Source organism: Chenopodium album, chromosome 11 (assembly GCF_948465745.1).
Source record: "Chenopodium album chromosome 11, dcCheAlbu1.1, whole genome shotgun sequence".
NCBI lineage: Eukaryota > Viridiplantae > Streptophyta > Magnoliopsida > Caryophyllales > Amaranthaceae > Chenopodium > Chenopodium album.
Genome location: NC_137844.1, coordinates 9,601,554 through 9,616,759, shown reverse-complemented (window position 1 = coordinate 9,616,759; position 15,206 = coordinate 9,601,554). Strand labels below are relative to the sequence as shown.

General features: G+C 34.9%; 1 protein-coding gene across 1 annotated transcript; it reads left to right on the top strand.

Annotated features, from left to right (window-relative positions):
- The first annotated feature begins 7,836 nt into the window (after nucleotides 1-7,836).
- LOC145567360 (protein LONGIFOLIA 1-like) lies at nucleotides 7,837-14,265 on the top strand. Its single transcript, XM_081626622.1, has 5 exons — nucleotides 7,837-9,020; nucleotides 9,535-9,602; nucleotides 10,083-12,107; nucleotides 12,211-12,358; nucleotides 13,184-14,265. Exons 1-5 carry the CDS (start codon nucleotides 8,861-8,863, stop codon nucleotides 14,005-14,007), a joined length of 3,225 nt encoding a protein of 1,074 aa, XP_081482748.1. The 5' UTR covers nucleotides 7,837-8,860; the 3' UTR covers nucleotides 14,008-14,265.
- Nucleotides 14,266-15,206: the final 941 nt, after the last annotated feature.

Below are 15,206 nucleotides of genomic sequence, written 5' to 3'. Positions count from 1 at the left end.
TAATATCAAATTTTTATAATTTTTACACTTATAGATCTTGAAATACATACGTTTTAACACGCGTCTCGAAAATCGTAAAAAATTCAATAGAGCAAAAAAAAAAAAAGGGAATAGAGGAAGTAGTAATTTTGGACCATGCATATATATTGTATCCTACGGAGTATTTAATTACGGAATGCATTGTTTTGCTTATGGAATTATGTGCATGAATCATGAATGTTTTGACATGTTTGCCTTAAAAAATTGTTTTTTTTTTTTTAAAAAAAAATTATTATTATTATTGTGATCTTGTTTTCTTTTGGGGTTGTTGATTTTGCCAGCTGAGCTAATACTAAGCAATATGTCATATCGAACTACCCCTTTTGATGTAGATGCTAGAGAAAGCTACAATCTTTTACAAGTACTGCTGGAATAAAAGTCTTTATTGCCTGTTAACTTCGATCTTTTGAGTTTCTCTTGTACTGAATATGGCAGTAATGAGCCATCAAAAGCTTACCTAAATTTATTATAGGTCTGTTCCATAGCGCGAGCTGTTATGGGCGGGTAGGAATGGGTCTGTGGAACCGGGCGGGTAAAAGGTCAATCCAACCTGGTTCGACACAAAACTTACTACGTATTTTGATTTCATTGTACTCATGCAAGTATTTGCCTCCTTCTCATTGTATCTTTAATTTTTTTGAAAAAATTCCTAGAGTTCACATATCATTGAATCTCAACTTCTAAGAAAAAAACCTAGACATTGAGAAGAATAAGAGGAGGAATGTATGCATAGACCTTCAAGTCCAAAACTTGTTTTACATAGAGCAATCAGAAAATAATTAACCAATACTACCTCCGTTTTTATTAGTTGACACATTTTGACTTTAGCACTATTCACACACGTCTCTTTGACCATGTTTTGTGATTTATATATGATGAAAATATAGTCAAGTGGGATCTTGTTAGATTCGTCACAATATATATTTTCAAAATATCAACTTTTTATAATTTTTGCTTATCGGTAATTAAAGATATTAATGATTAAATTTGTGCATTGGCAAATGTGACTAAAGAAACGTGTCAACTAAAAAGAAACGGAGGAAGTATTATGGAGGAAATCTTACTGAAAAAAATAATGATCGTTTTACTAACAAACATGACTAATGCCATCACATAACTCCACCCTCTATATAAATTTTAATCTATTTAAGGCTTGTTCTCATTGACTGAAATGAGCTGAACTGAACTGAACTTAACTTATTAGAGCTGAACTGAACTGAACTGAAATGAATATTTTATGAGAAAATGAAATTAGGAGCTAAACTGAAGTGAACTGAACTTATTAGAGCTAAACAAAACTGAACTGAACTAAAATGAAAATAATCTGATGAGAACTGGATCTTAGTAGTGTATCCATTTGGGTCATATACATATTATTTTAACATTTTGGTTTTCTATATTATTATATTTATCTATGACTCATTACAATATTAATTAACTAGCACCTATGCTAAGGCATATCTATTTTTCTAGAAGTCACCGTATAAAAATCTTTTTTTCTTTTTTTATTTTAAATAAAAGGTTCACAACAGTTAAAATAGTCTTCTCTCAAAACTATCGTCATCTGTCAATCATTCACTTAGCAACTCTATTGACTATTGTAGTATAATACTACCTCCGTTTTTTTTAGTTGGCACGTTTTGACTTTAGCACTATTAACATACTCCCCTTTGACCGTGTTTTGTACTTTATACGTACTGAAAAATATAGTCATGTGGAATCTTGTTAAATTCGTCACGATAAATATTTTCAAAATATCAACTTTTTATGATTTTTGCTAATCGGTAATTAAAAATATGAATGATTGAATTTGTGCATTGACAAACGTGACTAAAAAAAACGTGTCAACTAAAAAAAAACGGAGGAAGTACTATAGAATTATGCCATGTAGACGATGAAGTAGCAAGTTGCTAGTTTGCTACTACAGCAAAGTTTCCTTATACTTGTATATGGCATTACTATATACTACTCTAGTCTCAAGGTATGGTTGTGTAGCAAACTTTAGCTTTAAGAATCACTTGCATGCCCTTGTAAGTTGTAATCACTTAATTCTTTAAGGGAATAATTTTCTTTCTTGTGCAATGATTAGTTAATGTAAACAACTTTGTAAAAACTAAAAAAAGTTGCCTTTAACTAAGGGTTATCAGTTATTTGACTGGATTTGGTAAGACTTGAAAGGGTTAAATGATCACTCATTATTTGTGACATTGGGTTATTTGGATGATACAAATAAAAATATAAAATAATGAATTCTTTTCAATTCACTAACTATTTAATCATGCAATAATGATTTATGCCTATCTTATAATAATGAGATATTGAGATTAGTGGGGTAAAGGGTTACAAAAGAAAGGTAGGCCATGCATCATGTACCAATCAATGAGAAATAGGATAATAAATAGAGATTTTGAGTTGGAATTAGTCATTCTTACATGTTATTTGAATAGTTGAACTCTTACATATAGTACACTAGTCATCTTATTTGTGGTGATGTTTAATTCTTTTTTTAAAAAGTTATACCATTACCTACCATTCTACCTCCCCTTGACTATTGAGTATTCATCCTTTGGCAAAGGGTTATTAAGAGTTTTTTTTTCATAGAGTCGCGAAAGACGGTTTTATGTAGATAATATATATTAAAGCCTAATAATTTACCAAAAAAGAAAATAAACATTAATGTATATATAATTATTCTATTAGCTATAATGTATTTTTTATTACTCAACAATTATTATATTAGGAATTCATCTAGACCTGATAAACCTAATCCAAACCGAATCGGTGACTCACTCTCAAATCATATATGAATGTAATGACTAGTAATTTACTTGATCTAATTCACAATCAAATAAAGTATAAGGTAAATTGATTTACTCCTGTCAAAAAGTTAAATTGATTAGTTTTCTACAAAAAAACTAATTGGCGCAATAGATACATCCAAATTTGACTAAGGACATGTTCACATTTACTGAACTGAGCTGAATTGAACTGAACTGATTGTAGCTGAACTAAACTCAATTGAACTGAACTGATTGGAGCTGAACTGAACTGAAATTAAGTAAATGTGAACATGCCCAAAGTACTCAAAGGAATAGTCTTCTCACTCGAATATATCCATCTGACCATCTGTCCCAAACTCATATCGAACAACTTAATTACTACCTCTAATTCATCCAACCTTGATTTACTGAATTTCTATGAAATTTTTTTCTGAAATAAATTATTAAGATTTTAATATACGTGGTATTTTTTTTCTTTTAAATTAACATACTTATATGTTGAACGTTACTATATATATATATATATATATATATATATATATATATATATATATATATATATATATATTTGGCTTTACTTTTTATTTTATTCTATGAATGTTTTTTAAAAAAATGCTTGACCTTATATTAACTCGTAAAGTAATCAAGTGGCAAGTGTCAAATAAACAAAAATATATGGAGTAATATAAATCAAGTAGCAACTAGCCAATAATATTTGAAATGTGGAACTGTTTATCCACATAAAATGGTTGAATAGTTGCTTTCAGTGGAACGTAGGCTAGGAAATGAACCATTATATTTTTGTATAAAAATAATCTCTTGTCAATTTAGTATTTTTAAAAGAAAAGGAGAAAAAATGTAATGATATGGAAAATTTGGTAAAACTAGTGTGGCTAATGTGTGTGATGTGCGTTATAGCTAGTCATGTTCGTGGAACTCTTTTGATTTAATTTTGTTGGTGATGATATTAATGAGGGAAAATAGGTTTACAAATAATTTTTAGGGGTATAAATGTCCGCACTATATATATAAGAGATAATTAACATTATTGAGGGCGAATAAGTATATGAACATTTTAGAAGATACAATTGTCTAAATATTATTCATAAGAGTTAAAATACTTTTTTAAAAAATATATAGAGAATAGCACCATTCGCTTCAACTAATCTCAACTTTAAATTATTTTTAAATTATCCGAATTTTGGGGATTGTTTGCTTTCGTTGGGCTAGTTGACTAGTAATCGGTTTAGTGAGTATTTTTTTTCTTCACTTGCTTTGACTTTGGTCAAAACCCCCACCACCCTTTGCCTCATTCCAACCACCGCCTCTCCCAGCACCACCCCTTAACCGTCAACCTTTCTCCTCTTTCCCGACTTTCTTAACCATCGACAACCCCTATCCTCCTTACCTCTTTGCACCGAAAGTGGAGAAATGTAAAAGGGAAAGAGGGAAGAGGCCAGGGGCGATGGTTTATGCGGAAGGGGTGGTGTCAGGACTGGGCAAGGGGGTGGTTTCGAGACTAGGGAAGGGGTGGTGGCGTGGGCTTGGCAAGAGGAGGAGGCGGTGTCAAAGTCTATGCAATGGGAGGGGGAAGGTGTGAGGGTTAGGGAACGGGAAGGCAGTGGTGGTATGTAGAAGGGAGAGGGAGGGTTTTGTTGGTGGTTGCGGGGAGTAGGGTGGCTGACGGTGGTGGAGGAAAGGAGGTGGTGACTGAGTTTGTTTATAATTTATCAAAAAAAATAATATTGACCAATTACGTTCCGGCCAAATCATTTTTGGACTAAGGCTTTGTTGTTGTTGTTGTTATTTTTTTTTTTTTACCAATCGTTTGTTTTTTCCACGTGATGTATCCTTAGTAATTAGATGTAGCAGGTTGGAACTGATTGGTGACTAGTTAGGACCAAAAAGAGCGAATGAATTCTAAATATAGTTCGGATTATTTAAAAATAATCCAAAATTCATATTATTTAAAGTGAATGGTTCACAATTGGGATTATTTTTACCATTTTTTCTTAATTATATTTAGTAAGTCTTATGTGTAGCTATAAATGTAAACTCACTTAAATATAAGAGTAACCTTATTTTATTTATATGAATAATCCAAATTCATTATGTGAGTAATATCAATTAATTAAAAAAAAAAATGTACCTCCGTTTGTTCATTTGAGTAACCCCTATTTTTAAAAATTAATTTTGATTCAAAATAAGAATAACTCTACTTAATTATTGTAAGAGTAACCTATTTATTCATCAATGTAAACTTGTAATCCTATTACTCATTTAGAGAGAAACATTCAGACTAGGCCAAACCCAAGTTCGTCAAGCCAACAAACTTGTGCCCTAGTTAAGGATTATTCGGTTATTGGACAAACACCCTATAGCCAAACAATATTTCTATCTAAAGTAACCTAAGACAATTCTAGGGCAAATAAAGGATCGTATCCACATAGAATGGGTATGGGAACACCACGAATATGAAATGATTGTTAGCTACTCCGGTCACAAGATTGGGATGTTGATTAGTAACTACTAAAGAGACAAACAATAGGGGGAAACGGGATTCGACACCAACCAATACCTCCTTTATGTCCATTACAGATAAGTTTCTTTCCACTGGTGCAAACCGATAGATCAATTGAATAGGCACACTTGAATCAAACTTGGGTGATAAAGCGGGAACTTAACGTTGTCTTCTTTCAAAGTCACAACACTAAGCATTCCTAAACCAAACTCAATTAGCAAGATATGCCAACCAAGTCTCAATGATAGGCAGTAGACTACTAACTCGGGTTTGTTTTTCGATCGGTTGGAGAAAGCAATAATAAGACACAAGTAATCGGGATTTCTCACCTACTTATTGCAACTAAGACTACCACATCATCTGAACAAGGAATCGTAATCAAGATAAAAATTTGGTCTAATCATACATGAAAAGGCTCACAACTAAAGTCTAAACCTCATCTTTCAATCCAAGCATAAAAGTGAATACATAAGCAATAAGTGGCCATCTAATTACACATGCAATAAACCAATTTTTTAACAATCAATCATCAACCCAAGGTGAACATGCAAGCACTTATAATTAATCAACCCATGGCTCAGTTGGGTTTTCATTCAACCTCTAGCTAAGGAACTACTCACTAATCATGGTGAAAAACAACATAGCTACAAGTTCTAATTCTAGCATTAATTTAACAAGTTGAGAGAAGTGATAAGGTGGAAATGGATTGAACATGCAACAATAAAAACACAAGATTAAGAGAGGAATTAACAATTCAAAGTAAACAAAAATAGAAAATAGAAAGAGTTAATTAGAGGAAAGACATTACTTAAGAAGCTTCAAAGTTGAGAAATTCTTGAAATAATAAAAAAACAATCTTCAATTAAAGTACTACCTCCGTTTCATGTTTTTTTGCAACTTTGGAATATTTTATCTCTCTCAAATAATACCCCAAAGTTACAAAAAATATGAAACGGTGGTTGTAGTGCAAATTATTGAGTTGAGATAATCTAAGCAATTTAATGCGTGTTCTAAGAACTAATTAAGATAGAAGGGCCCTAAGAAAGTTAAAGGGAAAGAAGATTCGTACAAATAAAGCTAAGGGTGGTATTTATACCCCTGAAATTTACATTGAAAAATCCGTCAAAAAATTCAGGTTTCATAATAGGAGCGCCCCAAGTGATATAGGTTGAGGCATAATGTTGAAGAACAAGATGGAGCGGGCGCCCGCTCCTCCACTAATGCGCATCCGCTCCTAGTAATGGCAGGGGAGGCAGATTATAGTGTATGAATTAGGAATGATCGCTCCTGAAGAAGTGCATGTCCGCTCTGCTAGGCCTTTTAGCGGTGTCTTCAAGCCTAAGCTAATTCTTCACTTTGTCTTCGCACCTACAAACACGAGCAAGCACACAAAAAGGGATGGAAACACCAAAAGCTACAATTATGTACAAAAGAGTTAGAAAGAGGATAGAAATTAAATAGGGGATTTGACTACAAAATTAGGCTAAAATCACCACAATAAGTGGATAAATAAACCACTATCATGCCCAAACCTACACTTTCGATGGTGGAGTTTGGACCATTTGCGAGCTTGGTCTAAAATTATAAATAAAAATTAATTTTAACTTGCTCAAAAGTTAAAACATTAAAAAAAACTTTAAAAGAAAACCCAATCAGCTTAAGCCTTTACTTTAGACCCAAATTTTTTTATTTTGCCAATTCTGAGCATTCCTCAAGGGCAGATCAACCATGATCGCCTCTAGTATAAAACACTTACAGAGCTAAAAATGGCGTACTCTAAATATGAATCATGTAAAAATACCACAATTACCCTATTTAGGGTGTATTCTATTCACTTAATCTTACTAGTTTGAATTTAACTAAACTTATTTGAACTTATTATACCTTATTAAACTTAGTTTAATAGTAATTTGAACTTGAATAACCCTTATCATAACTTAATTTTCCTTAATTGAATTTATTTACTTGAAATAATTAAAAATAAGACCCTTAATTTACATCTTTTTACATTCAAGTCAATCAAAAACTATGTGCCATTCAATATATAACACTTAAAAACATAAAGTCATTAATTTTTAATCATATAAAATCAAAGCGTGTATAATAATGTAGGGTAATGCCTTAGACCTATATATACGCATTAAAAATATTCTTAAAAATTGTATAGGATTTCATGTCAAAAATACGCATAGATTAATATAATTAGTGTGTTTTTATTATGATTTTTTAAATTTATATAATGTTCAAAAGTGTTTTTAATGATTATACCGTATTTTGTTTTGTCAATCAAACAATTACTTTTAGATATCAACTCCATAATCTTGTTTATTTTCGAGTGAGTTTCCTTCTCATAAAAATTAAGAAACAAATAAAATAAAAAAGGTACCTACTAATTAAGATGTTCTATCACACACTCTCTTTCCTCCAACTGACAGCTTCACATGCCCATGCAGGTACCTCCATGACCCCACCCATATAATCATCCCACATGCAAGAGATCATCTCTCTCCACAGATTCTTCTTCCTTCAGATAAATCCCATGCATTAGGTTTCACTAATTTAATCCCTTTTTGTTTTTTCATTCCTAAAGAAATTTCCCATTTTTATTTTTCAATTTTTTTTTTAATCAAAGCCAATCACCTGCTCTGCATCACATGGGTAGAGGCAGAGTACTCTGTATTCCATATTCTCTGATTTAACAATTCTCCAATTCTTCATTTTCTGTCATTTTCTCTGTCTTTTGGTTTATTTTTGTGTTCTGCGCAAATCAAACTCAAACATTTCTTCTTGGATCTGCAGTTATTCTTCCTTAAAAGTTTTTATTTTGATTGTGATTTTTCCTGCATTCTAAGGGTTTTGATTATTCTTCACTTAATGAGCTATAAGTCAAATTTCTGGGCTTTTTTTTAGATACCCAGTTGAGCTAATTGATTTTGCTCATCTGGGTATCTCTTATTTTCCTGTAATTTGTACTGGGTAGTTAAGTTTCAGGTCAAAAAACCCAGAAAATTGGTACTGTAAAAACCTGCATTTGGTTGATTTTTACACAAATTGGTAGGTGGAGACATTACTACTGGGGTTGCTGAGTTCCTAGCTTGCTTAATTTTGAAGATAGATTAACTGATTTGTACTGATTTTGCTATTTTGGACTGGAAGGTTGGTAGTGAAGAAGTGATTTCTAGGGTTTTAATTTTTGGGTGGTTGGAGGTTGAAAATTTGGCGTTTTAATGATTAAAATCTGATTTAAGAGTGTTAATTTAGTTATTCAGGACAAATTTCAAGCTGAATTACTGAGGAGTAATAGTTTGTCCCCACTCCCAAATTCTGAGGGTCTGACATTTCTGTACTCAGATTTGAGGAGGTGGTGGGGATTTTGGATTTTGCGGAATTTGGAGGAAAATGGCATAAAACATTATCCTAAAGAATACAGGGAAAAGTATATCAGGGATTGGTTAGGGTATTTGGATTTTGTGTGTGAATTTGGAGAAGTGGTAGTTGTGTTTTGTATTTCTTTGGTGCCATGGCTGCAAAATTGTTGCATTCATTGGCAGATGAAAATCCAGATTTGCAGAAGCAAATTGGATGTATGACTGGAATTTTCCAAATCTTTGACCGCCAGCAGCTCATCTCCGGGAGGCGGCCGAACCCACGGCGGCTCCTTCCTCCTCCTCCTCCAACAGGTAGTCTGTAATTGCACTTTGGTGTTGATTTGGGATATTCTTATAATTGTATCTTTGATTGTTTCATTGCTATTTGTTAGATTGATTATGTATTCTCTTATGTTGTATGCTCATTTATAATTCTTCTGTATATTTGGCAACCTACTGTCCTATAACACTGTTGTTTTGGTTGTCATTATTGTTTGTGCCTATGGTTGGATTTTTGCAAATAGGACTTTTAGGAGTTAGAATGTCATAATAACTTGCATTCTACCTTCTGCTGATTTGGTGGTTCTTGCTATTATCAATTCACAATCTTAAATTCTTGATGTAATTTGTTTCTCATCTTAATTACTATTTACATTTTTTTATGTCACGGGTTCACGGCGAGGGTTGGGTGGAAGGATGGTGCTAATTTTATGTTGAATTTTGATAGATTGTATACCTGTGGTGTGTAATCATCTACCCTGCCTGCCACCCTGCCAAATGCTCAATGCTGTACCATGTATTAATCATCTATCGCCCTTTTCTACAGGCAATTCTGAATGTAGCAATGAAGACCTGGATGCTGATTCTAGTAATGCATACAATCGTGCAACGCTGGTACTGGATATCAACTTGGCTACCTTTTCTATTATCTTTGTTAAATTTGTTTCATCTATGTGCAGTTTGTTATGTCTATGCTTAGTTTTGTTTAATCACTTGGTGGGCGTGCGATTTGTGCGTAAGGATTATTATAGATGAACAGAGAAATGCCAGTCTTTAAACTTAATCACGGTGAGGGAAATTGAATGATATAGTGTTATAATGAAGGGCTGGAACATTTTAGTTTTGTATACTCCTCAAGAATCTCCTTGAGATGGCCAATGCTTGAACTCATGATTAATCAACTTCAACAAAATATGATTAGCTGTGAATGTATCAAGTGCAGTTCATTATGTTGACACTTTGGAGTTTCAAGCACTACTTTCCAAATTAGCTTTGAGTATAGTCATCTGAGGATACGTCAATGTAGGCTCCAATTTGCATTTGTTATCAATTTGTATCAATTAAGATTGAATAATTTTAGCTTTGTGGTTGCAGGAAAAGAATCTAAACAAAAATGCAAATGAAAAACGAGGATCCACTGAATCATCAAGAGCCTCCTTTTCTTCTTCATCACGATCATCATCATTTTCCTCTCTAGATTGCGGCAGAACAGGACAACCAGAGCCTTCTTCCATGGATCGAATTATTTTTCCCGAGACTCCTTCAAGAGACCCAGTCATAAGCCAGACTAGTGCTAGTCCCAGGATGGGAAGGCTTTCTGTTGATATTCGGGATGTGGTTAAGGATTCAATGTACAGAGACTCTTGTGGTCTACCAGTTCAGACCACTGCTAAGGAGGAGGATAGATCAGGCTACACTTTGAAACATGGTGATTCTCCAAGACCTCAGCAGTTGTCGAAATCAGTGGATGGATCATTAGGAGTTGGGATGAAGGGGAATAACATGACAGCTGACATTAAGGAATCTTTAAGAGTTCTTGCTAAACTTCGTGATGCTAGGTTGAACTATAATGAAAATGAACAACCGAGATTATCTCATGAGTCACAGGAAGAATCTTTCTTTCCAATACCAAGAGATGCTCCTAGATTTTCTTATGATGGGAGAGAGATAAGTCGCAAGATTAAAGATCTTCCAAGGTTTTCTTTGGACAGTAGAGAAAGTTCAGCAAGGAGCTCCAATACTGATTCAAAATTAAGTAGCGACATCACTAATGAAAGAGCTAAAAGTGCACTGCAGCCATTAAATCAGTCACGTCCCTCTAGTGTGGTAGCTAGACTCATGGGCCTTGATTTGTTGCCCGATTCTAAACGTTCCAATGAAAGTCAATTGGGGCCAATAAAGATGTTCCTTGAAGACAATGGTCCCTCTTTAGCACCATTGAGAGTACCTGATGTAAGCAGGCCAGTTCGTCTTCCCAAATCGCCAAGGAGCACAAGGAAGGAGTCAACTTCACCGAGGTGGAAGAATTCTGATACAGTCATGAAACCAATTCCTACTTCGAAAATTCCTATTGAACCAGCACCGTGGAAGAATCTGGATGGAAGTCGAGCTTCTCCAAAGCAAGCTTCAAAACAAATAAAATCCTCACCGAGCACGTCAAGCACTTCCCCGTCAGTTCTTGGTGAAATGGAGAAACGGTTGAAAGATATTGAGTTCAAACAATCTGGAAAGGATCTTCGAGCCCTGAAGCAGATACTTGAAGCAATGCAAGTAAAGGGTATATTAGAGGCCTCGAAAGATGAGTACTCTTTTAATGTGGGAGACAAGAGGGACCATGGCAATAGAATTGGTTCTGAGACGAATGCTGGGAGCTCCCATGACTTCCGCACTAATAGAGCTATTGCTTCCAAACAAAAGGGAAGTGGCACATCAAAAGCATTTGAATCCCCAATTGTTATTATGAAGCCTGCTAAGCTTGTCCAGAAATCTAGCATTCCTGCTTCCTCCATCATACCAATTGATGGCTTGTCTTCTCTTCAACGGCCCCAGAGCAGCGATGGTGCATCTCACAGAAAGAATTCAGTTGGTAGCAAAATACCCAAGGATCAGACTATTAAAGACAGTCGCATAAATCAGGCTGTTACTTCTGATAAGAAATTTAATAATAGAAACTTGAAAGTGGCTCCATCTTCATCAAGATCATCACAGATAGCCAAAGATAGTACTGCAAATTCATCAAAAAATTCGGGATCCATAAGCCCTAGATTGCAACAGAAGAAGCAGGAGTTTGACAAGAGATCCCGTCCTCCAACCCCACCTGCTGATTCAAACAAATCTAGAAGGCAACCTAGTAGGCAGACAACTGAATCTAGCTCCCCAGGTGGGAGACGACGATTAACCAAGACCAGCAGTGTGCAGCAAATTGATGATCAATCAAGTGAAAAATGTAGCGAATCCAGGAATTTGTGCTGTCAAGAAGATAATGTATATGTGCAATCTGACGCCAATTTGGAGCCAAGATTGGATACAGAAAGCACCAGCACCAAACAGCCTGTGGATGCAGCCGTCTTTCAGAGTCCTTCTGGGGATAAGTGTTGGGTTTCTGAAGAAATAAAGGAAGTAAGTTTTTTTTTGATCTTTTTATGACCATGAGACGGCCTTTTTGGACCATTCTAGTGTGCTGATCATTTGGCTAAGGATGTACATGTATAATCTGTTGCAGGATTTGAGCTTAAGGTTGATAGAAGAGAGCACGATGGGATATCCTGCTTTTGCCCCTGAACAGCCAAGTCCTGTTTCAGTGCTTGACTCTTCTGCATACATGGAAGGCTCTCCATCTCCTGTTAAACAAACTATAGATGCCTTCAAAGGTGAAGATTTATTCCTTTTAATGGTTTTTTTTTCCTTTTTAATTTTTTTTTCTTTTTCCCATTGCCATATAAATACCTGTGAAGGTAAATTATGGGTTTTTAGCTGCTGCATCCATTGATGCTTGCAGCCAGAATTTCCTTGCCACTGTCCTTTTGTAGTTTTGATTCAGTAATCAGTAGGTTTACTCATTGTCAACTGACATTCGTTTTTCTAGGAGGCCTGAGATGGTAATTTCTGCATTGAGATGCATAGGATTTGCCACCATATTTTTGTTACACTGCAATTATAACCTTTTATGAAGACTCAGAATTCACTTAAATGAATAAAGATGATTACATAGTGACGATGAACTTTGTATAGCATTGAAACAGGATCTTTGTCATGCTTGAAATGGTTTGAAATGTTATGCTGATTGTAATATCTGGACAGAAATGTATTTTTTTGTGCTGATTGCTTAATTCTGACATGACTTCTACAAAACAACCCACCCGAAAGGGCCAAAACAACTTATCTCTAGCTGAAAGGTAATGCTTTTAATATTTATTAACTTAAATAAACACCAAAAGTTGGCCATAAAACAGATATGACTGAGGGCATGTTAGAGATATATGCAAAAGTAGAGGATCACTTTAGAATATGACCAAAAAAAAATTCCACCATTTGGAAACTGCAATAATTAGAAGCCACCGTGTGAGCCACCCCACCCCCCCCCCCCCCCCCCCCCCCCCCCCTTCTTTTTTTTTGGCAAATTTCTATATAATTTATTTTTTTATTTTCTCCTACAACCCACTGATTGGTTCCTTGTGTTCATGGCACAAATTTAGTTGCTGAATCAAATGATGCCGAGACAGAGTTGTGGAGTACGGTAGATGAGATTTCTACTCAGAACACAGTTTTGGAGCTTCCTTCTGAGATTAGTCGTAAGAAATTACAGAGCATTGACAACTTGGTTCAGAAGCTCAGACGATTGAACTCAACTCATGATGAAGCCCAGACAGATTACATAGCCTCACTGTGTGAGAACACTAATCCAGACCACAGATACATATCTGAGATACTCTTGGCTTCAGGTCTCCTACTCAGAGAGCTTAGTTCGGGTTTCACAGCCTTCCAACTCCACCCATCTGGCCATCCTATCAACCCAGAACTGTTTTATGTTTTAGAGCAGACAAAAGCAAGCAGTTTGCTTGCCAAAGGGGGGAATGTTGATGAGGTTTCTCTCAGCAAATCCAAGCCTGAAAAGTTTCACCGCAAGCTCATATTTGATGCTGTGAATGAAATTCTCACCGGAAAGTTGGCCATTATGGGCCAACCTAGTGAGCCTTGGTTGAAGCCTGCAAAACTTGCTAAGAAGACCCTTAATGCTCAGAAGCTTCTGAGAGAGTTGTGCTCCGAGATAGAATTGCTTCAAGTTAAAAAGCAGGATCTCAGTTTAGAGGAAGAGGAGGATGGGTTGAAATGCATCTTGTGGGAGGATGTTGTGCATAGATCAGATAGTTGGACGGATTTCCGAGGTGAATTTTCCAATGTTGTCCTCGATATAGAGCGATCCATATTCAAAGACTTGGTAAATGAGATTGTTATTGGTGAGTCAGCTTGCCATCAACGTAAGCCTAATAGGCGATGCAGGCAACTTTTTTCCAAGTAACAAACCCCTTTTTTTTTTTTGTCTTTTACTTTTCGTTTTACCCCAGAATGTTTACCTTACCCTTTTGATGCTTCTATCATCATAATTAATTTTTTTTTTCCTTTTAATTTTAATTTATGTATAAGGCGTAAAATAAGAAAGCCACGGATAGGAACTTAAATACTTGTTTCATTAACACCTCATGTTCTTCAGCGGATTGTATAGAGTATCTAATGTTAATAAATTATATTACAGCATAAAAATTCTTCAGAATCAGTATATCTCAAGTCTTCTCTCCTATTTTTATCGTTTGCCTCTGTTGAGACTGTGTACAAGGTTTTGATCATGTACTTTTCTACTATTAAACCTACTCTAGTTTAGTTGTGATCTGAGTAATGCAATATCCAGCTAAAAAATCATCGTAAGTTTCAAAGGGATTACAATCAGGTAAAATGTCAAAAAACTGTCATGAAGTTTCGAAGGGACTGCAATGTACAGTGAGTCTGCGATCAGTATGTGAAGCGTTTTCTTTCTAGGTAATATTCAGATCAATTTTCGCTCCATGATTGCAATAATAGGGGTGTGTAGTGGTGATTTTGAAAAAGGGGTGTTTAGCCCAAGCCTTCTAACACTGAACACTGCCTCCACACGCTTTTGCCCACCGGCCACACCATCTCCGCGCTTTTTGTCTCCAAACCACACACCCTTACCCCTCCAGCTTCACGTCTTCACTGCCTTGGCCATCGACATAGGCAACATTATATGACCACCTTTTTGAAGAGTATACGTTTATCAAAAAATAATTTGTTAAGAGTACTAAACTCATGCTCAGGAATTTCAATAAAGGCTTTAAATTATTGGGGCATTGGGTTTAAACTAGTTAAATCTGAAACATACATGTATCAAGTATTATAAAAAATGGGATGTCTTAAAATTCATTACTATAACCCTAGGGGATGTGGGACTGTAGGTTTGAGAAAAACCCTCAATCCTAAAATATTTAAAAAAATAAAATAAAAATATAGTAGTATACACCCATAATGTCAATTGTTATTTTTTATATTTTGTCGTAAATTTATCAAATAGATCAGATTAAAGAGACAATGTGCTGAATGCACTTTGAAATTTATTTTGTTATTCAAGTTAGACGTCCAAGATATATGCTCCAACTTGAGGAAGGGTGTTGAGACGTAAAAGAGTAAGAATTTTTATATTACTTT